At 39.7% G+C, this 22,882-nt stretch overlaps 4 protein-coding genes and 1 long non-coding RNA gene across 6 annotated transcripts in view; 2 read left to right on the top strand and 3 right to left on the bottom strand.

The window, feature by feature from the left end:
* Window positions 1–685: 685 nt before the first annotated feature.
* On the bottom strand, window positions 686–1,727 carry LOC130691167 (uncharacterized). The gene is made up of 4 exons (XM_057514078.2): window positions 1,627–1,727; window positions 1,394–1,526; window positions 1,050–1,214; window positions 686–949 (listed from the first exon to the last, which is right to left on the bottom strand). The coding sequence occupies exons 1-4, from the start codon at window positions 1,654–1,656 to the stop codon at window positions 762–764; spliced, it is 516 nt and encodes a 171-aa protein (XP_057370061.1). The 5' UTR covers window positions 1,657–1,727; the 3' UTR covers window positions 686–761.
* Window positions 1,728–5,340: 3,613 nt separating this feature from the next.
* LOC130691168 (uncharacterized) lies at window positions 5,341–7,236 on the top strand. Its single transcript, XM_057514079.2, has 6 exons — window positions 5,341–5,473; window positions 5,532–5,671; window positions 5,742–5,925; window positions 5,988–6,079; window positions 6,212–6,394; window positions 6,466–7,236. The coding sequence occupies exons 1-4, from the start codon at window positions 5,410–5,412 to the stop codon at window positions 6,050–6,052; spliced, it is 453 nt and encodes a 150-aa protein (XP_057370062.1). The 5' UTR covers window positions 5,341–5,409; the 3' UTR covers window positions 6,053–6,079; window positions 6,212–6,394; window positions 6,466–7,236.
* A 1,742-nt stretch (window positions 7,237–8,978) lies between these two features.
* On the bottom strand, window positions 8,979–10,044 carry LOC130691188 (uncharacterized). The gene is made up of 5 exons (XR_009001152.2): window positions 9,927–10,044; window positions 9,802–9,873; window positions 9,610–9,743; window positions 9,356–9,531; window positions 8,979–9,293 (listed from the first exon to the last, which is right to left on the bottom strand). It is a non-coding gene; the product is annotated as an uncharacterized LOC130691188 (long non-coding RNA).
* Window positions 10,045–10,655: 611 nt separating this feature from the next.
* On the top strand, window positions 10,656–12,274 carry LOC130691151 (NKAP family protein CG6066-like). 2 transcript variants are annotated; one of them, XM_057514058.2, is made up of 6 exons: window positions 10,656–10,850; window positions 10,909–11,098; window positions 11,154–11,301; window positions 11,357–11,465; window positions 11,527–11,794; window positions 11,863–12,274. In XM_057514058.2, exons 1-6 carry the CDS (start codon window positions 10,721–10,723, stop codon window positions 12,026–12,028), a joined length of 1,011 nt encoding a protein of 336 aa, XP_057370041.1. In that variant the 5' UTR covers window positions 10,656–10,720; the 3' UTR covers window positions 12,029–12,274. The 2 variants fall into 2 exon arrangements, with proteins under 2 accessions (XP_057370041.1, XP_057370042.1); XM_057514059.2 differs by having other exon boundaries at window positions 10,659–10,850; window positions 10,912–11,098.
* Window positions 12,136–22,882, bottom strand: part of LOC130691131 (leucine-rich repeat neuronal protein 2-like) — a 27,624-nt gene continuing 16,877 nt past the window's right edge. The window contains exons 3-6 of the mRNA XM_057514037.2: window positions 15,604–15,827; window positions 14,617–14,711; window positions 14,327–14,417; window positions 12,136–14,220 (exon numbers count right to left, since the gene is read on the bottom strand). Of these exons, the coding sequence (XP_057370020.1) occupies window positions 12,835–14,220; window positions 14,327–14,417; window positions 14,617–14,711; window positions 15,604–15,768 (1,737 nt within the window). The 5' untranslated portion in view covers window positions 15,769–15,827 and the 3' untranslated portion in view covers window positions 12,136–12,834. The remainder of the gene's footprint in view (window positions 14,221–14,326; window positions 14,418–14,616; window positions 14,712–15,603; window positions 15,828–22,882) is intronic.

Below are 22,882 nucleotides of genomic sequence, written 5' to 3'. Positions count from 1 at the left end.
CATTCCCTTTTTTGTTAAGCACTATTTTTTTATTGGCATCTAATTGTTTAGATCACATATTCTGTCTCCCACTATAGTCTAATAATTCGTTTTGTAAAAATTAGCTGCACGTCTAACGTAGCCCTTCTTTACGTTTCTTGGCAAATTCGTGATGCTCCTTACATGGAACACGAGGTCAGCTTTCATTCCTGTCCTAATATTCAAGAATTCGTTCTTAGGAAATGCCTTTTAAGACTTGAGCTGCTTTGCCACTTGCAATAGTCCGTCCATTGTAGTTACTAAGCACAGAGTTTGCACCTCTTTCGTTTGAATTCACTTCCAACGTTATTTTCTAGTGATGTTTAGCTAACAAAGTGGGACAGGAGAAATGGGACTGGATATTTTCAGTCCCACTTGGAATTGCATAGTTTTATCGAAGCTGATTTCTCAAACGTTCATTAGCTTGGAAGGTTTTTTCAAGGTGTTTCAATCATTGTCCTTTCCTTGTCTACTTTTCGTGAAAGACGGCCTTTTTTCTTTGTTCAGAGACTTGGATTTTCTTGCCAACAGGCAAGCAGGTGTGTAAAACTTGAAAACGTAAGCGAACTCAAGAATCGGATTCGTGTATTAAATAGTCCTTTAATCACGTTGAAGTTGATAGGATAGGAAAGAAACAATCATGTAAAAATACGAATTGGTGTAGGGAGACTACGAATCATTCTCGTAAATCAAAACAGTTAAAGCAGCGCAAACGAATGGTTGCCGTCAAGCAGACACCCAGCTTAGCCAGCAAACATACCAGCGATTATGCTTATGATGAATGGTACTATAAGAACACTTACAATCTGGCCAACCAGGGCTTGGACGATGAGGGTAACAACTGCATCCAATCCCAGCCGTGATTGCATATCTCTTAGTTCTTCTAGCGAATACGGCACCAGGTGGCTGATCCTTTGGAAGAGTTCTTCAGCTGTTTTTGTGTTTTCATATTTTTTTTTTTTTTTTAGAGAAATCGATTTAAAATGTTAAGCGGGGCAATTTATTTGTAAGTGATTTTTTCCTATTCTTACGGGAAGCGTTCGGGTCGAGATTCGATAAATCCAAACTGTTTGGCCCTGTTCCAGCTTTGTAGCCAGGGCTCAATGGAGGATTTTCAGACAGTGCTGCTGTTGTAGTTAACAAAGCATCCACCAACCTAAGTTTTGCTGCTGGAGGCAGGTGATGCACTAAAGTGCCTAAAACCGAAATACGAAAAATGTCATTGTTGTCACAAGTCTACTGCTTTTTTTTACACAACATTTATAAAGAGGGACACACTTCAGGAAGTAGTTTCAATGTCCACGTTAAATTACACTGCAATTGTTTGACTACCGTCTACTGATGCGGCTATTGAAGGGAAATATCAGCCACTCACCAACGTCGATGAAATCACTGGGTTGCTGCATTGGTACTACACCGAAAGGGAACATCATCTGCCGCGAATCCCTCGACGTTGGTTCCTTCGGCTCTGCGGGCAATCCATGTCCCATCCAGGCAGCCGACAACACCTGCAAGACATAGGATTACATCGTTAGGTATAAATCATTTCGCAAATTTGTGTTATTTTTGATTCAGTGTGCATCTGAGAACGAAAAAATTTGTAATTACCAGTAGCAGGCTAAAATACGAAATCGGCATTTTGAGTTGCCTTATGTTCGTATTGCTCGGGTCTATCAAGGAAAAAGTGTGCGTCGTATCCTTGACGTCCTCGTAACTTCTGCCACGTCCAGCAACTCCCCTGATTCAATTTATACGTTTTGCTTGACCATTCGTTACAACCAGTTTGTTACAAGAAAAAATTTTGGAACTATTCTTTTGAAAATTAAACATTTAACCGTCTTCGAAATATCGCCCATCAACGGCGACCGGTTTCGGTGACCGGGTTGTCCGTTGATGAGCCTGGAGAATCTCTCCTTTTCGTGGATTTTCGTCAGCAGTGGAGCTGTATAACGGTAATCGATTATAACCGGGATTCAGTGTAATTGTACGCGAACAACCAGTTTAACCTACAAAATTTGAAAAGCAACCTATGTGTTTTCAAGTTTTACAATGCGAATGACACTAAAAAATAGTCGTGTTTTTAATAGTATTTTTTCATGTTCTTTGACCTCTTAATTCACTAAGCTTCAACTAACGCAAACCTTGCAAAAGATGTGTTGGAAACAACCAGTTCCTTCTTTTCTCTGTCGCTCAAACTGATTCAAATCTTGATCTTGGTTACAAATGCCATCACGCAAACGTTTTCCTGTTCCAGCATGCCTCAAGTGATTTCGATAGCCGGCGGTTCAAGAAGCAGATTTCTCTAGTTTACTTGAAACCACCTCGACTTGCATTGAAGTTTCAAGTTATCTACATAATTTCTGACGGCAAGAAAAGCGGGAGCATTGTACTCGCGCAAATTTGCTGGGATGTGAAGTGTCATCGACCGCTAGAGAATTTTGTGTATAAATTTTTTTTCCGTTTTCGATGAGTATCTCAATGTACGTTGAACAAAATGATCAATGCGATTGTCCTGAAAAAGCAGCCAATTTTGTATTATGTTACCCGACGCAAAAACAAGGCTTTATTTTTGCATCAAATTTATCGTTTTTGAAATACACCGAATATTTAACACAATCGCAAGCGTGCCAGTACGCACCAGCGCCAGCGCGAAGCAGCACAAATATTCGGTGTATTTCAAAAACAGTTGGCCCAATGAAAAAAATTAACGACATATTTATGATTTTCTTTAATTTAGAATCAAACTCACGTATTGTTATAGCTATATCTTGATTTTGAAAGAAAATGAAAAAGTCGGTAAGCCCGACTTTAACAAACAATTTTTTAATGTTTAGTTATTCCATGGTGTACTAGCATGGTGTAACAACTCTCCATTTTAAGGCCTATCTCCAATGAAGCCTGTTTTCTGACGAGGTGGGTGTGGCCTAACTGGGGTTAGATATAGCCGACGCCACCATCGGAACTACTTAGAAGTACTGAGCAGATGTACTAGTATCGCGATAGTAGAATAATTACAAATGCAGTGGTCTAATGAATATAATTCTCGATTGCAGTACGGGAGTCTCGAGTTCGAACCCAGTACAAATCTTTTTTTTTTCTCCTTTCCTAACGTAAACTGGCCACGTGCGGCGCGTACAAACAAGTAAAAACAAGATTTTTTTCCACTTCTTCCACATTTTATACGAACTAAACATAAAAATACGATAGTATAACTACACAAAGGTTAGAAGTTAATTTTGATATGTAACAGGTAATGGGATAATGGGACACGTCCCCTTGTTTGGACTTAGAAAATTTTTCAAGTAGGTGCAGCATTTACCTTTTACTTCAATATCGGCCACTAGGCGTCTCTGACAATATATAACCTAGACCCCAAACAGGCTTCAGCCGAGATAGGCCGTTGTAACAAAGAGTTGTTACACCATGCTAGTACACCATGGTTATTCAGTCCACCACCTGACAGTGTGTAAAATTTAAATTCTGTTAGTGCTGCACTAAAAGAAACGTTAGTAATAAGTCCATGCAGCGAAGGAATTGAACAATTGTGGAACCGTATTTGGGCCAAAAATGGGTGTGGTACGGAAACCCAGAAATGGCACGAGTTCAACCTAAAACATGGATTAGGTACTTTTTGGTTTTTTGTCTATCGAAAAAGTATTTTTAACACTATAATTTTGCATTCACAGAATTCTAGCGGGGGATCAAGTCAAGTCTGGAAGTGTTACAGGATGGAAGAGTCAGCCTGTAGTTGAAAAAACACTGAGAGTGCATTACCGTTAAGGTGTGAGGTAAAGTAATAGAGTGATGCAAATTGTCTAATGAGAAGTACCATCTTGTGTTAATGAATCTGGTACAACAGCAATCCTTTATAGTTCTGTCACAGCTAGAAGCCTGAAATAATTCTGCTTCTCTGGCTTAAGAACAACCTTTATGTTCACAGTGTTGGTGAAACTGGGTACTTAAATGGCCCTAAGATTTTGCTGCCGTTGCAGAGATGAACATCATACATGGACTCTTTAGGTATGAAAGGAATTTTCTTCAAATAATTTTGAATTTATGACAAAGAATTTCTCTTCCTTTTTGCCAACCAGGTCTAATCTACAAAAAAAAAATTTATCCAATAGGAAAGGATTTTCATATACTGGGAACACAACTATCAACAATGCAACATTCTACGGGTGCTAGTTTATCATTCAAGAGCCTTATACAATGATGTTAATCTGCAATTTGTATGTCCTTCCCCAAGCTTCCACCAGAAGTTGAATCTATGAGTCATGTAAGTTACATGATCAACAGTTGATATGTTTAACGGTGTTGTTTTTCTTTTCTCAATATAGGTTAATAGTAACATTGGATCTGAAAAAATTCTTGGTTGGGGCAAGACACTGAATAAATTGTATTGATTGGATGGATGACATGACATTTCTATACTTAATTCGGATTCCCCAGACGGTATTTGATATTTAAAAAATTGAAGTGCATATCTGGGCTCCCTTCTTTTCTGAAGCCCCGTTTCCCCTTGACTCATAATAAGCCCGTAGGGGGTCATGCCCCTACTGTACGGTATATATAAAAACAACATATACCGAGGTTTGGAGGGCTCTGGCCGGAAAGGGGACGTAGGGGTCCGCATGGTTCGATGAAGTGTTCATGGAGGGCTGTGTGGCTACCCAACAATCCGAATTAAAGGTTCTGTAAAAATGTTCCATTTCTTCGGCTCTTCTTCCGGCTTCTCTTAGCCAAGCACCGGGTAATCTCCCCGATGGGTCAACCAATGCAGTGTCTCCCCCTGCCTTGGTTGGCGGCAACTTTTGAAAGGGTTGCATTGCCTTTCGAAAGTTGCAAAATTATTTAACTGTTCAGAGTAATGTCAATACAATTTATTTTTATTAAAAAAAAGCAAAATTTATCTTATTCTTACTCTACTTTTTTTTTGCTTGCCCTTATGTTTTGCTCTTTGCATTCTTCTAACTTCTGCGCAGTGCATTTTATCCATATTATAGTCCTATGAACTAGGACTTCCTCGTTCAAAAGAAAAAAATTTTTTTTTTTTTTTTTTTTGACGAAATATATTTTTTTTTTTCGGGGAAAACTATGGCAATCCGTTTTACATAAAAAAAAAAAAAAAAATGGCGAAAAAAAAATAAAAAATCGCACTTTTTTCTTTTTTTCCGACACGTAGCCATCTACCGCTCAGACTCATTATTTCTGGCGTAGGCAATTTCATTCCATTGGATGCCATTCGCAGTTAGTTCAGTAGCGTGGATGGAGACTAACGCGTGGCTGGAGGAACAATTGAAAAATGGATAAGATAATACTACAAAAGGATGGTAAGTATAAACATTATTATATTTGTTTTGAATTATTAATTATTGTTTATTAGATCAAATTATGGACCTGCAGGCTCAATTATTGCAACAGCACAAAATATTAGATAACAGCAAAGCTAAGGATGGTAAGGCCTAATACATAATGATTCTATTTATTGGCTTTTATTCATTTGTGTTTTGTAGCTCAAAGTTTGAGTCTACAAGCTCAGCTAGGGGAAAAGAACAAATTGGAACGGAACAGTTTCCAAACAGTGAAGGAGGTTTTTCCAAACTCAAACCTAACTGAACATGAGGATGAATTGGCATTAGGCGAACACAGTCAGGTACCTAAACTTTTCAAATAAGAATTCAAAATAAGTATAGAATTTTAACAAACAATTATTTATTGTTTAGTTATTCAGTCTACCACCTGACAGTGTGTTAAATTTAAATTCTGTTAGTGCTGCACAAAAAGAATCGTTAGTAATAAGCCCATGCAGTGAAGGAAGTGAACAATTGTGGGACCGTATTTGGGCCGAAAATGGGTGTGGTACGGAAACCAAGATATGGCACAAGTTCAACGTGAAACATGGATTAGGTACTTTTCGGTTTTATGTCTATTGAAAAAGTATTTTTAATGCTATTATTTTGCATTCACAGAATTTAATGGGGGATCAAATCAAGTCTGGAAGTGTTACAGGATGGAAGAGTCAGCCTACAGATGAAAAAACACAGAGTGCATTACCATTAAGGTATGAGGTAAAGTAATAGAGTATGCACATTGTCTAATGTGTTTATTTTATTAACAATTCAAAAGATTAATCCTAGTTTCAGCCAAACATGAAATAATCCAGAGAAGTACCATCTTGTGTTAATAAATCCAGTACAACAGCAATCCTTTATAGTTCTGTCACAGCTAGAAACCTCAAATAATTCTGCTTCTCTGTCTAAAGAACAACTTGTCCTTTACGTTCAGAGTGTTGGGGAAACTGGGTACTTAAATGGCCCTAAAGATGTTTTAATTTTGCTGCCATTGCAGAGATGAACATCATACATGGACTCTTTAGGTATGAAAGGATTTTTCTTCAAATAATTTTGAATTTATGACGAAGAATTTCTCCTCCTTTTTGCCAACCAGGTCTAATCTACCAAAAAAAATTTTATCCAATAGGAAAGGATTTTCATGTACTGGGAACACAACTATCAACAATGCAACATTGTACAGGTGCTAGTTTATCATTCAAGAGCCTTATACAATGATGTTAATCTGCAATTTGTATGTCCTTCCCCAAGCTTCCACCAGAAGTTGAATCTATGAGTCATGTAAGTTACATGATCAACAGTTGATATGTTTAACGGTGTTGTTTTTCTTTTCTCAATATAGGTTAATAGTAACATTGGATCTGAAAAAATTCTTGGTTGGGGCAAGACACTGAATAAATTGTATTGATTGGATGGATGACATGACATTTCTATACTTAATTCGGATTCCCCAGACGGTATTTGATATTTAAAAAATTGAAGTGCATATCTGGGCTCCCTTCTTTTCTGAAGCCCCGTTTCCCCTTGACTCATAATAAGCCCGTAGGGGGTCATGCCCCTACTGTACGGTATATATAAAAACAACATATACCGAGGTTTGGAGGGCTCTGGCCGGAAAGGGGACGTGGGGTGCCGCTTCGTCCGATGATGTGTTCACGGAGGGTGACGTGGCTGCCCACAAATCCGAACTAAAGGTTAATCGCTCCTGTAAAAATGTTCCATTTCTTCGGCTCTTCTTCCGGCTTCTCTTAGCCAATCACCGGGTAATCTCCCCGGTGGGTCAACAAGGCAGTGTCTCCCCCTGCCTGGGTTGACGGCAACTTTTGAAAGGGCTATTGTGCCTTTTTAAAGTTGCAAAAATAATTGTAATGTGCAGAGAATTGTCAATAAATTTTTTTTTATAAAATTTTTTTGCAAAATTTGTTGCCTTCATAGTCTGTGTTCACACATTACATTTATCAACTTTTTTTTTATTCAGCTTGCGCAATTCAATTTCATTGTTTTTGCCACCGTTGTATCGTTTATCTGTAAGTATTCAATTATTATTTATTACACTTTTTGAATTCATGAACTTAGACAAGGAACCACGTGTAATACCTTGATATTTTCTGAAGTAATTTTGTATATTGTTTTACTGACATGGGAATCGATCCTCAGACATTCAGCGTGCAACGCCGATGCTCTAACATTGAGCCACTAGATATATATAAAATTTTAATTATCGCATATCATAGATTATCGTCTAGGATGTTTATGCAGTCTTTCACAACTATATGTTTATCTTTGTATTGATCTTAAAATGTCCATAGCTCTGTGGTAGAGCATTCAGCTGCGATAGCTGTTACACTGGGTTCAAACCTTACTAGATGTATAAAAATCTACATCTAAATGGAGAAAATAATATTGCAGTACTGTATTTCAGTTTTATTCAAAGTGTAAATGCAAGTCCGCAAGTGACTAGAAAAAAACCAACTTAACATCATATGATTCATGGCTCATTGGTAAAGCATCGGCGCGGAATGCCGAACATCTAGGGTTCGATCCCTGGATAATAATTGAATGCTTACAGATAAACTATGCTTACAGGAAACAATGCTTACCATTAAACTTGGCATAAACAATAAACGAGAATTGAGAAAGCTAAATAAAATGTGTGAACACAGACTATGAAGGCAACAAATTTTGCAAAAAAATTTTATAAAAAAAAATTTATTGACAATTCTCTGCACATTACAATTATTTTTGCAACTTTAAAAAGGCACAATAGCCCTTTCAAAAGTTGCCGTCAACCCAGGCAGGGGGAGACACTGCCTTGTTGACCCACCGGGGAGATTACCCGGTGATTGGCTAAGAGAAGCCGGAAGAAGAGCCGAAGAAATGGAACATTTTTACAGGAGCGATTAACCTTTAGTTCGGATTTGTGGGCAGCCACGTCACCCTCCGTGAACACATCATCGGACGAAGCGGCACCCCACGTCCCCTTTCCGGCCAGAGCCCTCCAAACCTCGGTATATGTTGTTTTTATATATACCGTACAGTAGGGGCATGACCCCCTACGGGCTTATTATGAGTCAAGGGGAAACGGGGCTTCAGAAAAGAAGGGAGCCCAGATATGCACTTCAATTTTTTAAATATCAAATACCGTCTGGGGAATCCGAATTAAGTATAGAAATGTCATGTCATCCATCCAATCAATACAATTTATTCAGTGTCTTGCCCCAACCAAGAATTTTTTCAGATCCAATGTTACTATTAACCTATATTGAGAAAAGAAAAACAACACCGTTAAATATATCAACTGTTGATCATGTAACTTACATGACTCATAGATTCAACTTCTGGTGGAAGCTTGGGGAAGGACATACAAATTGCAGATTAACATCATTGTATAAGGCTCTTGAATGATAAAATAACACCTGTAGAATGTTGCATTGTTGATAGTCGTGTTCCCAGTATGCTGAAAATCTTTTCCTATTGGATAATTTTTTTTTTGTAGATTAGACATGGTTGGCAAAAAGGAGGAGAAAAGCTTCATCATAAATTCAAAAATTTTTCAAGAAAATTCCTTTCATACCTAAAGAGTCCATGTATGATGTTCATCGCTGCAATGCCAGTGAAGTGAAACATCCATTGGGGAGCTGGGCCATTTAAGTACCCAGCTTCACCAACACTGTGAACATAAAGGTTGTTCTTAAGCCAGAGAAGCAGAATTATTTCAGGCTTCTAGCTGTGACAGAACTATAAAGGATTGCTGTTGTACCAGATTCATTAACACAAGATGGTACTTCTCATTAGACAATTTGCATCACTCTATTACTTTACCTCACACCTTAACGGTAATGCACTCTCAGTGTTTTTTCAACTACAGGCTGACTCTTCCATCCTGTAACACTTCCAGACTTGACTTGATCCCCCACTAAAATTCTGTGAATGCAAAATAACAGCATTAAAAATACTTTTTCGATAGACAAAAAACCAAAAAGTACCTAATCTATGTTTTATGTTGAACTTGTGCCATATCTCGGTTTCTGTACCACACCCATTTTTGGCCCAAATACGGTCCCACAATTGTTCAATTCCTTCACTGCATGGACCTATTACTAACGATTCTTTTAGTGCAGCACTAACAGAATTTAAATTTAACACACTGTCAGGTGGTGGACTGAATAAATAAACAATAAATAATTGTTTGTTAAAATTCTATACTTATTTTGAATTCTTATTTGAAAAGTTTACATACCTGACTGTGTTCGCCTAATGCCAATTCATCCTCATGTTCAGTTAGGGATGAGTTTGGAAAAACCTCCTTCACTGTTTGGTTCCATTCCAATTTGTTCTTTTCCCCTAGCTGAGCTTGTAGACTAAAAATTTGAGCTACAAAACACAAATGAATAAAAGCAAATAAATAGAATCATTACGTATTAGGCCTTACCATCCTTAGCTTTGCTGTTAACTAATATTTTGTATTGTTCCAATAATTGGGCCTGCAGCTTCATAATTTGATCTAATAAACAATAATTAATAAGTGAAAACCAATATAATAATGTTTATACTTACCATCCTTTTGTTGTATTTGATCCTACTTTTGTATTATCTTATCCATTTTTCAATTGTTCCTCCAGCCACGCGTTATTCTCCATCCACGCTACTGAACTAACTGTGAATGGCATCCAATGGACTGAAATTGCCTACGCCAGTAATAACGAGTCTGAGCGGTAGATGGCTACGTTTCGGAAAAAAGAAAAAAGTGCGATTTTTTTTCCGCCATTTTTTTTTTTTTTTATGTAAAACGGATTGCCATATTGCCATAACTTTTACATACTCGTACAGTACATTTTTTTGGTTTGTAACACACTTTGCGGTCTGCACAAACGCCTCAGTTTCAATTGGAACGATTTAAGTCCAATACTAAATGCTGTATCTTGTTTTTCGACCTCTTAACTTTTGTTATTTATGACAACGGATCGGGATGGTGCCAAAAGAATTACACACATTTAAGGCGGAAAACAGTTACTCATGGGAGACATGACACTACGTTGCTCATTTCAGCAGAACAGTTTTACATTTGACGTTGCCTGATCGTGTCTACTGGTGCATAAATTTTTTTGAACAATTTCAAATATTATTCACAACCTCTCTAGCTATAAATCGATTTAAGCAAAAATATAATCGATTGTTTTTTTTTTTTTTGTACAAAAGAGTTAATCGAGGCGATCACTAAAGACGGTTTCTGGTGAGTTGGTGCTTCACTGTTTTTAAGATCCGTAGTCTTTAAAAACGTTGTTTTATTTATCAAGCTGCATATTAACGTCAATTCTGTTTCTACACTTTCAATCGTCCTTACCTTTGAAATGCCAAGATCACGATCCCGTTCGAGATCAAGAGAGAGGAACAAACATCGGCATAGATCGCGAAGTACGTCAAGAGAACGAAATCGATCGAGACGACGATCGAGAAGCCGTTCACCGATTCGTAATGAAGGTATTAATTTTCCTTCTCGTTATTCGTTTTCCCGTGAATAACAATGTCAATTTCGCAGCAGAAAAGCAGGTTAAGGATAAGTTTAAGGATTTTAGATCCAGGCCAGCCAATGGTGGTTTTGTTTCACGTGGAGGAAAAGGAAACCAGTTCAGTGAAGAATATTTTGATTATCGAAGAAAGGAAAGAGAACAAATAAGCACTATGGGTGTTCCATCAGCTTGGGGTGGCTCACCTGCTCGTCTTGATTGGTAAGAAAATATTTTCAATTTCAAAAGGTTTAGTTAACACACCTATACACTTTAGGCCAGAAACTTTAGCAGAAGTATTTGGAGAGGGCAAGAAACCCAAAAAAAAGAAATCCCGAAATTCAACTGATTCAGACGATAGTAGTGAACCAGACAAGAAGCATAAAAAGAAAAACTCTAAAAGGAAAAGCGAAAAGAAAAAAAAGGTGGGCATTTCTGGCAAACTTTTATCATTATCATACTCTAATCAGTTCTTTTTAGAAGGAGAAGCATAAGAAAAAATCCAAGAGGAAGAAGTCTAGAAAGCGGGATACATCATCCTCAGAGAGTGATAGTGCTTCGGAGGAAGATGAGTGGGTTGAGAAACCAGGTGTGATGTACCTCTATTGTGATGGCAAGCATATTCCAATAACACTCTTTCTTTTTTCTAGTGTTACCTAAAATACAATCACTGAAGAATGGCTCTGGTCCTGAGAGCAGCTCCATGGACTCTGGTGACGAAATAGTTGGCCCAGCTCCTAAAGGTGTTGTTCAGCTGTCACATCGCGAGATGGGCAAAGCCCTTCTTCCCGGTGAAGGTGCTGCTATGGCGGCTTACGTCCTAGAAGGCAAGCGAATCCCTCGGCGTGGTGAAATCGGTCTGACGTGCGACGAAATCTCGTGTTACGAAGACGTCGGCTACGTCATGAGCGGCAGCAGGTGATTAACCTATTACAACTGCACCGCCTGTTCTGCTAAAATCCCAATCAATGTGTTTCTCATTGCAGACATCGACGAATGGAAGCCGTCCGTTTGCGTAAAGAAAACCAGATTTACACCGCTGACGAGAAGCGAGCATTAGCCGTTTTTAGCCGCGAAGAACGACAGAAACGCGAGACTAAAATTTTGGGTCAGTTCCGTCAAATGGTTAACAAGAAGTTAGGTAAAGAATAATCGACCAGAATGGTTTAAATGGCTTTTTTTTTTTTAATACTTTTTTTATTATTCATCGTCGAAATACAATATCCTGACGTAAGAAAAAAAAAAGAATTCAACACATGTCTATAGTATTTATTATTATTATTATTTTTTTTTTTCGTATGGCGCTTTTTTTTTTGTTCTATGGCACCGATTTTTTTTTTTCAACCGCTATACAAAGTTATTACACAAAAAACGTTGACGGTCACACTGTCGAACCAATGACTAGTTTCTATAAAATCTTTTTTTTTTTTCTCGTAATTTCTCCTTTCTTTTTTTTTTTTTGATGGTGAAGTCGAAGATCTGTCAGAAACACTGCGGGAGTAAAAGAGACAGGGAAAGAAGAAGAAAGAGACGAGAAAGAACCAAAAGGGAAACAAACAGAGATCACCTATAAAAAAAAAAAAAAAAGACATGACTCGATTTACATTTTTTTTTTTTTAAAGAAGAATTTGGACACTAGTGATCCCCAATCCGTGGAATGTCTACGTCGCGTAAAAACGGAAGGGAAAAAAATTAAAAAAAAAAAGACAGGGCGGTGAAAGAAAGGCGCGAGCCAAGGAAGAATGGGACTGTTGACAAATTCCTTTTGAAACAGAAAAATTATACAAATATATATGTGTGTCATATAAGTAGACGAACTGACTCGACATCAAAAACTCGAAAAGAAAAAAACAAAACAAAAAAAAAAAAAAAAACGCAAACCAAAAAAATCGGTCGTGGACGTTTGGAAACGTTTTCGGCTGGTCCGTCCGCCATCTCTCGTTTCCCATTTGCGTCTTTTATAATTCCGTCCTCGGGAACGGTTTGAGGCTGTTGTGGAGCGTGACGGCCCGCATAAAGCATTCCTCTTCGTGCGAGCAAGCTTTCTGGTATTCCGGCACTCGGTTGCCGATCAGGCTCACGCCGTGATTCATGGCTGCCGGCGCGCTGATGCCCCACGACGTGTTGGGCGATGCAGGTTTCCACTTGCTGGACAGCGTTCGCGCGTCCTCGGCTTTGGTCGGGTGCGGCTTGGAAGCTCCGCAGCACGACTGTCTGATCCGCCGGCGGAATCGACACGCCACGCAGGCGGCAAAGACGAGCAGACAGGCGGCCCCGGCCGCCACCAGTCCCACCACCAACTGGGGCGAGCGCATCAGCGACGTCCGGCAGCCCAGCTCGTCGTCCGACAGGGACGACAGCGCCATGTTGGACACTGGAAGCGGAGAGGCGCAAACGGCTTCTGTTGGCATGGGCAGCAATTGGTTCTCTGCGGCAACGTCGCGCCTCTTCATGTGGTGCGTCACCGTGACGGACCCGACTGTCGTCTTGAACGTGCCCAGCAGATAGTCCCTGAGCCAGAGTAATTTACAATCGCAATGGAACGGATTGCCACCGAGATCGACCAGCTGAAATTGGCCGGGACCCGATGCCCCCCACATTTTGTCCGACAGCGAAGTGAGCCCGTTGTCGCGTAGCACCAGCCGACGCAAATTGGCCGACCGGCCGAGGAAACCTTCCGGCAATTTGGACAATCGCTTGCAATTGGTCAGCCGAAGTTGAACGAGTTCGCGATTGGCGTACAAGGCGTCGGCGTCGACCGACGTCAGCTGGACGGCGTCGTTGACGTCCAGCTGCTTCAGCCGCACCAGTCCACTGAAAGCTTTCGCTTCGATGACGGAAATGTTGTTTTGGCCCAACGTCAACACCTCCAAATGCGAGAGGGGCGGCCAGGCGTGAGTCGGAACGACCGACAGCAAATTGTCGTGAAATTTCAATCCGCGCAGTTGGCTCAGGCCTCGGAATGCTTCCGTCGAAACGTTGCGCACGCCACATCCGCTCAAGTCCAGCTGACTGAGTTCGGATAAGGCGCTAAAGAGACCGTCGGCCAGCCAAGGAAGATCATTGCCGGCCAAACTCAATTCAGCCAGGGGACGCAGGGGTGCCAGGAAAGCCGGGAAGCTGGGCGGCGAATTGTAGCTCAGCTTGTTGCTGTCCAAGTAGAGAATGCGTAAGTTGGGAAGGCCGGCAAAAGCGTCCGGATGGATCTGCTCTATCCTGTTCCTTCCGAGATCCAGCTCTCGGATTCGTCCGGCTGTGGCGAAAGCTCTCTCATCCAAAGAGCTGATGTAATTCTCTCTCAAAGACAAGATCGACAGATCGCGGCTGAGTCCCAGCCAAGTGCCCTGCGGGATCGATAAAAATCGATAAGTTTATATCAATTTGCCAAATAAATAATTTAAAAAATAATAAAAAAAAAAAAAAAATCAATAAAGATTATGTCCAACTGACGTTGCCTATGACAGATATTTTGTTGTGATCCAGCCGGAGCTCGTTGAGTTTGCGTTGACCTTCAAACGTCCTATCTTGAATAGATACCAATCTGCCAAATGAAATACAAAAATTCAAAAAAATTCAAAAAAAAAACGACAAAGTTAAAGAAAAAGCTAAAGGACATTAACAAATAAAAATGATAAAGGTATCAAGTCTTTTTTTTTTTTTTTTTTTTTTTTTTTTAATTTCTTCTATAGAAAAAAGTTCAATCCGGAGAAAGGCGGGAGGGGGTGGGCGGAGGATGTTACCTATTGTGAGAGAAATCGACGTAGAGAAGTTCGACGTAGAAGCGTAGCGCCGTGTCGTCAACGGTCTTTATCTTGTTTTGTCGGAGCACCAGACGCTGCGATACGTTCCATTAGCCAACAGTGGTAGAGACACACACACACACACGCACGCACACACAAAGAAGCCGGAAAGAATTTCAAAGAAAAAAGAAATCGATTAGAATGCAACTCTAATGCTCAAAGACTTTCATAGTTTTTGGCGGAATAAATAAGTGAGCCGATCGACAGCAGATAATTCCCCCCGTCCCCCCCCTCCTTTTTCGATTAACGCCATTGTCCTTGTCTTTTCGCCATTGGCCATTCTAATAGCGTCGCATTGGCTGATAAATCCCCTCCCCTCTTTCTCTCTCTTTCTCTCTCTCTCTCTCTCTCTCTCTCTCTTCCTGTCTTGTCTGGAGGGGTTTTTCTACGTGATCATAAAGATACCCCCGTACACCAATCAATAACACGCAACACAACGAACACGGTTTATTATGAGAATCCCGATCGTTCTTTTCACGACCCAATACATGGCTATCTGTATGCGGTAGAAGGACGTTTTCTTGAACGCAGTTGTCCGGGAGACGAACAGAAAAAATAAGAAGAAGGTGAGCAAGTCCATAAGAGGCACTCTCTCTCTCTCTCTCTCTCTCTCTCTCTAACACTACCAGCAAGAACGTATTGCACCATTCCGGAAATGGCTGGAAATTCCCGCCCCCCCCTCCCTCTCCCATTCACTGCGTCCACAGTTATCACCTGTTTTTGGACCTCTCCAATGCTCAATAGAGCGCAACGTAAATGGCCTTCGATATTCGAAATTGACGCGCGTACCTGAACGACGTCGTCTAGGTAGCCAAAAAAATAATTTTTTCTTTTCTTTTCCACCGCCGCATGTGTTCCAAAACAAAACGACGAACGTAACGGAAAGGGACGGGGGAAAACAAAAATGAGGCAGAGCTTTGTTTTTACCTGGACGGAAGGATTGAGGGTGATTGGGATGACTTCCAGATTGGCTTCGTCGCAGGTCACCTGCAGCGTTTCATCGTCGCAAAGGCAACCGACTGGGCAGAAAGCGTCGGCTCGTCCTGTCAGCGCCAGAACGGCCAAGACGCCGGCCAAAGCGCACAGCCTCATCGTTGAAGGCCTCGTTGCGTAGTGAAGAGCGAAGACGAGTCCGCTACATCCGACACCACCTATTTGCATAACAATCAAACAATTATTGTTATCTGTTCCAACATATTGCCCGTGCCATTAAAGTAACGGACTAAAAAAATTTAAAAAAATAAATAAAAAATGCCTGCAACACGGCGCAGACACACACACGCACACACACACACACACAAAATCATAGCCAATAACTTCACACCGTGCCAACTTTTTGCGAAGGCAGGATGTGCGCAAAAACTTGGCTCTTACTCATTCGACCAGGACCTTCGAATAAGGAAACTTTGCAGAGGTCGCCATCGTTGGCAATCCGCGCCCCTCTCTTTTTTTTTTTCTTCTTTCGCCTGCTGTTTTTTTTTTGTAAACGAGTTTCGTCTTTCTCATTTCCTGGACTGTTTCCCCTTTTTTTTAAATTTGAAAAAAAATAAAATAAAAAAAAATAAAAGTTCTGATTTGATCGATCAGAAAATGCGAAAGAAAAGAAAAACAAAATCGAGCAGACGCTAAAAAGCGATGGGTTTTCTGATATACGAGTCTAAAATAAAAAAAAAAAAAAAAGAAGAAGATATTTGAAACAAGTCACAGATGATGGCAGTTGAGTCAGCATCGAAATCTGCTGACTGGCTTTTATAGCTGTTGCGTTAAAACACACAGGCGCGGAGACATGACTTGTTGGTCCGTCTCGACCCGCTGACGCCATTCATCAAATATACAAGAAAAACCTTAAAAAAAATAAAAAATAAGAGAGAGAGAGAGAGAGAGAGAGAGAGAGAAGAGGTATTGGCGAAAACCAAAAAACGTCAGCCGACAGGTATGCACATTATAGTGAACGCAGCGCTGGGACAACCCACGCAAAATAAATAAATCATTGACGCAACCGCAAATTTTTCTTATTAATTTTTCCCGGCTCTAGCCGTTTACCAACAACACACACACACAGAAAAAAGAAAGAAAAAGAAAGTATTTTCTTATGTATACACACACGTCAACCATTTTGTATGCGATGATAAAAACAAGTCCGTCGTTTACGTGTCACACCTTCTTTCTTTTTTTTTTTTTTTTTTTTTTCCCTATTTGAATATTCACGCTATTGACTGGCTGCGTGATGACGAATAGTTAAAACGGCCCGCTCTGGCACGGACGGAAAGCGTACACGAATTTTTTTTTTTTTTTTGTTTAGCGTTTAGCATTTTTGGCACACGCAAAGTGGGACGTGTGTGTGTGTTCCGTTTCCTACGCCAACGCTGTTTGACCTCCCCCTGGCGGGCTGAAAATTCTGCGCACCGCCGCATTCCTGATAAATGTCGCTGAACATCGTCCGCTCCAAGGAAAAATATTCCTGTTGACATTTCGAGTCACGGACAAGTCAAAATACACAGGAAAACATTATAAAAAAGAAAATATCCGCCGTTTTTTTTTTTTTAAAGAAAAGGTAAAAAAAAATAATAATAATAATAAGCAAACAAAACAAAAAAAAAAAAAAAAAAAAAAAGCTGACGTCATATCTCATTATTAAATGGTGGAGGTCGCCTGAGTAATCCGGCGTGGTCGGTACAGGGGCAATCAGCTTTACAGATTAATAACCCGCGGTTCGCATTCAATCAAGTCTTAACCGTCTTACACAACGACATGGGTCGTCAACATTGTAGACCATATCTGAGCCCCCCCCCCCACCTTTAAAAAAAAAGAGAAAAAAAGAAGAGGATAATGTTCTACAGAGAGCTTCTCGTTTGTCGATGTTCGGGGTCGAGACGCTAATTGGAAACGGACCAGCTCATCGTGCGACCCGCAAATTGGAGGACGAAATCAGCCGCAAATCAAATGAAACAATAGAAGAAAAGAAAAAAAAATAGAGGGGGGAGGGCATGAAGATGAGGTTAATTTATTATTTTCTTTTTATAGATTTACTTTGTTCTTTTCAATTTATCTTCGGCGGGGGCTCCTATTCGTTTCTCTTTGTTTGGACTTTGAAGCGCACGGAAATGCGGATGCGTCCATTTCGGGTACTCCCCGTTTTAGGCAAGTAAAAAATGCTAAATGGCCCCTTCTTCCAATCCTTTTTCTTTTTCTTTTTCTTTTTTTTTTTAGCCGCCGCCGCCGCCGCCGCCTTATTTTTTTTATTGTACATTGTTATATGGTTGCGTCATAAAGTATTGAATGACCGACGTTACGGGCATGATATGTCGGTGCTTTAAGCCCCTGTAATTGCAGCCGGATTGGGGACTATAAACTGTCGTCGATCGGTCCATCTTTCACATCCAACCGGACCTATACATCACTACGCCCTCTCTCTCTCTCTTTCTTTCTTCTTTTATTTACGTCTATAAATTTATACAAAAAAAAAAAAAAAAAAAGAAAAAGAACCTTCCTCGTCCTCACTCAATTATTGCAAATGTTTCGATGGCTTCTTTTTTCTTTTTTTTTTTAACCCTCAAGTGCCCTGTTCTTTGAATATTCTCTCCGTCATGCCGATACGTCCTGACATAGTGTGCGTATACAAGAGTAACATAAAAGAAAAAAACCGAAAAGCCTCAAAGAATTGGCCAGGGAATAATAGGGAAGCGTCTGCGACGACTAGACAATTGAATCGGGACGAACAGCGCTAGGAGAGTGCTGCTGTTAATAATAATAATAATAAAAAAAAAACGAAAAAAAAAAGAAGAAGAAGAAGAAGAAGAAGAAGAAGGAAACCCGCCCCTAAAGAAGAGGATGATACGAGCTGCGGTGAGACGAGACCTTACACAGATATACGCAGCCTTGGGAGGGACGTACGTGAGCGGCAAACTCAATACGGCCGACCTGAACACAAGTGCGAGAGACGTGCGCTGAAAAAAAAAAAAAAAAAAAAAGAGGAAGCGAGTGGGGATGAATAAAAAAAAAAAAGAAGGAAAATGGAAGAGAAAAGGACTAAAAAGTTTGTGGCCTCTATTGCGTCCGGCGTAAATAGTTCGATTGTTATCCGACGTAAATAGAGACCGACGTTGCAAGGAGGGCGTGGGGGGAGGCAAGAGAGTAGGCCAATCGAGCAAAATAAATCAATCAGGCCGGCAGCTCCTTTTTTTTTTTTTTTTTGGACACAGATATTGAATAGCGTGATGAGTAAAGCCAAGAAAAAAGAAAAAAAAAAAAAAAAAAAGATAACAAAATTAGTTGGAAAAGAAAAAAAGAAAGCGAAAAGATAAATGATTTTTGTTTATAGCGCATGGGACGTGAGGCGCATCATCAATCGGACAATAATTCGATAACAGTCACAATGTTCTCGTTAGAGAGCCAACACGACGGACTCGTATACACGCCACAATACTGATACCCATCTAAACATAAAAGATGTTGAATACATATTGAAGATATTTATTTATTTATTATTATTTTTTTTTTTTTCAAGTGTTTGTATGTGGACGTTGTAATAGAATAGTGGCCCGGGCCGTTCGGGATAGTGATTCGTGATTATATCTTATTTCTTTTTTTTTTTTTGTTTCGTTAAAAAAAATCTGAAGAGAAAAATGAATTTCTTCTTTTGATGTGAACGCATAAGAACTTTATCTGATAACCCCGTGCCCAACATAATATAGCGTCATGGAACATTTAACGTGCAAAAGAAACAAAGCCGAGTGAAATGCTGTTTGACAAATGGCGATATGTAAAAGAGATAGTACCGAACATAACCCGAGACAAAAGAAGGAGGGGAAAAAAAACTGCTCTTTTTTTTTTTTTTTTTACCTACATTTTTTTTTTTTTTTTTTTTTTATAGTTTACGATTTGCTTGGAACGAGAACAGGAACTAGCGTTCCAGATCCCCGGCAGTTAATACAGTACATGTTTATTCGATGATAAACGAGGCATCAGAGGATTTTGGCCGGGTCTCTTGTGCCTCACATATAAATCATACGATTATCAAAGATCAATGTAGAAATGTATGGTACTATTCCAACCGGAAACAAACAAACAAACAAACAAAACTAGAACGTGATAGTATCAAAAAAAAAAAAAAAAAAAAAAAAAAAAAAAAAAATCAAAAAGGAAATACCAACTGCCCTCTTTTTTTTTTTTTTCTTCTTCTTTCTTGTCTTTCACAATACTGAAACGCATTAGATTGAACTTGCGCGCAGAACATTTTCGGTCGGATAGAAATAAGAAAAAAAAAAAAAAAAAAAAAAAAAAAATGTTCGCTATGTATTCAAGACAGACAACAAGAGGGAGAGCAGAAGAGATGAGAGGAGCCAGTCAACTGGACGAGAAATGTCGAGAGGGACACGCTGCAGGGTTTTGACAATCACGCCAGTCCCGACTTTCCGGCGGAATAGGAGAGAGAGACCAAGAGGAACCCCACCCAACGTCAAAAGGACATGAGGGAAAGAAAAAAAAAAAAAAAAAAAAAAAAATATTTTCCGTTGGATGGAAGGGAGAGGAAGACGATGGTGACGTTCTACATATATATTTATATATTACGTGTGTGTGCGCGCCACTAGACATATGAAGAAAGGCGGGATGGTAAACGGAGAGGAGGCAGTTTGAGGTCAAAAGAGAAAAGAAAAAAAAAAAAAAATAAAAAAAAAGACGCAACTTGTTATTAGGATACACGAACAAACGCATCAAGAAGCAGATGGCTCCCTAAAAATCAATAGCGACGTCGTCGTTCAGCCCACCAAAAAAAAACCGGTAAAAGCCTGAGGATCAAACAATTGACACTCTTGACGTCCCCTCTTCTTTTTTTTTTTTTTTATTATTATTATTTTTTATGCTTAGGTTGCGAGCCCACCCCTATTCCGGTTTAGATTGACAGGGCATCTGACAAGTTAGAAAATAGGGTGGGCGTGTGCGGCTCTAGTGTACGAATCAATCAATCAAACAAGCACACACACACACACACACACACACACACACAAACAAGCAATTTACTTTCGTTTGTTTCTGATTCCATCCATTTCAGGGCAATTTGGGGCTGTTCGATAATGGTAGAAACAAACGGCCACACAAATTGATTGCTATAAAAAAAAAAAAAAAAAAAAAAAAAAAATCAAACCGTCGACAGCAAATCAGCCGTTTGTTTTCATCCATCAGTCAACTGTTCTTGATTTTATTCTATTTTAAGCAGCTTGCATCGATCGCAAAAAACGGGTCGCATCGGGAAACAATGGTCAGGAGCCAAAAAAAAAAAAAAAAAAAAAAAAAAAACTTGAAGAGCAAAAGATAAAGCGGGGGAAAAATAAAAAATCGATGATCATGACGCTTGTGTGTGTGTATACCTCAACACACATAAAACTTTTATTTATTTATTTTTTTTTTTTTAATTTCGTACAAGAAGTTGGTGAACGGTGTGGAGGGCCGAGGCTACTATATTCTCTTCAACTGAAAATGGGTAAAAGACGGCGCAAGGTATTTTTTTTTTTTTTATCGACACAGTGAGAGATGGAGCGTGAGAAAGGCAATGGAAGCGAGGACGACAGGGCGCCAAAAAAAAAAAAAAAAAAAAAAAGAAGCGGCCGGGCCTTTCTTCTTCGCACTCTTTACCGATGCATCGTGCAACAGTGGCACACAAACACACACAAACACACACACCCTGCATTTTTATTTTTTTTTATTTTTTTTTTTTTAACGGAGCAGACAAACAACAACAAAAATGAACGGGTTTCTTGATAGTGACGCTATCGAAAATAAAAGGAAAAAAAACAAAACGGTAGTTCGGGGGAAAGGTGTGCACACTCAACGTCTCTTTGATACAAAAAGAAATGAGAAAAGGGCATTTACACCCCGTTGTGGGTGGCTTGTTTTCCTCCACGCCATCAAAAAAAAAAAAAAAAAAAGATAGAAGACCTCCCCCCCCCCCCCTCTCTCTGCCTCACTCTTGAAAACATCTTCGGGCTTATAGCTTTATCTTCTTTGCGTCTCTCTTCTTCTTCTTCTTTTTTTTTTTTTTTATTGGAGACACAAACACATTGACACAGAAAACAACAGCACAAAAGGCAATAACTTTGATCTCGAGTTATTTTCCTTCCTTCCTTCCTTCCTTCCTTCCTTTTTTTTTTTTTTTTTTTTCTTTCTTTTCAAACAGGAAACGAAAAAGAATCACTTATAGACGTATCCCTTTCTTTTTTTTTTTTTTTTTTTTTTTGTTATTTCCTGGAGCGTGATTGAAGCGTCGAGGAGGAAAATAAGGGCGGCGACGGCGGTCTGACTTCGATTGGCGCGCCCTGCCGGATTTTTGTTTGTCCGGCCCAAATAATAATAATAAAAAAGAAAAAAGAAAAAAAAAGAAAAGAAGTGTGTGTATAACTACAATATGAAAAGAGAAAAATGGGACTGGTTGAAAAGTGCGTGTGTACACAGCCGAATAGACGACATTTGAGGCCAGACTTAATAAACTTGGAGACTTCAAATGTATCCCCGTGTGTTATACGATTATTAACGTCAGAATACCTTGAAGCACAGCGTTCTGACTGCCTTCTAAAACACACACAAAAAAAAATTATATATATATATATATATAAGAAAGAGAGTGTTCCTTTTTTTTTTGTTTGTTTTTTTGTTTTTTTTTTTTTCCTTGATACAGCTCCGCTACTTCATCTAAGCAATATAGAGCGCTCGCCCTGTAGTTCTCGAGTAACATCCGCGAGTGCGTCCTTCAATAGGCATCGGTGCATAGCAAAGAGAGAGAGAGACAGGCAAAGAATCTCAACAAACAAACGGCGAAATGAAAAAAAAAAAAAAAAAAGAACGAAAAGGTAATTATTTCTTTTCTTTCTCGTTCGATCTGAAGAATATTGAACAAAAGAAGAAGATAATAATGGAATGTCGGTTAGATTTAAAAAAAAAAAAAGGGGGGGGGGGGGGGGGGGGAGGAGGCCTCTTTCTTTTTCATATGACCATGTCGCTAGGGCCGCAAACCTAATCAACTCTTCTCTTCATCATTCGCCATTCGTTTTCCCTTTTTGACTGGCGGAAGACCGGGCCTTCAGCGGAGCAGTCAAACAGTGTAAACAACAATTGCGGCTCTTGGGTGTACCTCGCCGTTTTCGCTGGGCGCAAAACGAGCGCTGAGTGCGGGATAGTACAGCCACCAACACACACACACATACACACACAC

This window comes from Daphnia carinata, chromosome 1 (assembly GCF_022539665.2).
Source record: "Daphnia carinata strain CSIRO-1 chromosome 1, CSIRO_AGI_Dcar_HiC_V3, whole genome shotgun sequence".
Lineage (NCBI taxonomy): Eukaryota > Metazoa > Arthropoda > Branchiopoda > Diplostraca > Daphniidae > Daphnia > Daphnia carinata.
The sequence above is the reverse complement of the archived record's forward strand: the minus strand, read 5'-3'. Positions and strand labels throughout refer to the sequence as shown.

Coding starts and splice junctions, on each gene's coding strand:
- LOC130691167 (XM_057514078.2), bottom strand. CDS start 1,656: ATGCCGATTTCGTATTTTAGCCTGCTACTG. Junction 1,215..1,393: donor CAGTGATTTCATCGACGTTG/GTGAGTGGCTGA, acceptor TTTCGGTTTTAG/GCACTTTAGTGCATCACCTG. Junction 950..1,049: donor TCTCGACCCGAACGCTTCCC/GTAAGAATAGGA, acceptor ACACAAAAACAG/CTGAAGAACTCTTCCAAAGG.
- LOC130691168 (XM_057514079.2), top strand. CDS start 5,410: ATGGACCTGCAGGCTCAATTATTGCAACAGCACAAAATATTAGATAAC. Junction 5,474..5,531: donor TAACAGCAAAGCTAAGGATG/GTAAGGCCTAAT, acceptor TGTGTTTTGTAG/CTCAAAGTTTGAGTCTACAA. Junction 5,672..5,741: donor CATTAGGCGAACACAGTCAG/GTACCTAAACTT, acceptor TTTATTGTTTAG/TTATTCAGTCTACCACCTGA.
- LOC130691151 (XM_057514058.2), top strand. CDS start 10,721: ATGCCAAGATCACGATCCCGTTCGAGATCAAGAGAGAGGAACAAACAT. Junction 11,466..11,526: donor TGAGTGGGTTGAGAAACCAG/GTGTGATGTACC, acceptor TCTTTTTTCTAG/TGTTACCTAAAATACAATCA. Junction 11,795..11,862: donor TACGTCATGAGCGGCAGCAG/GTGATTAACCTA, acceptor TTCTCATTGCAG/ACATCGACGAATGGAAGCCG.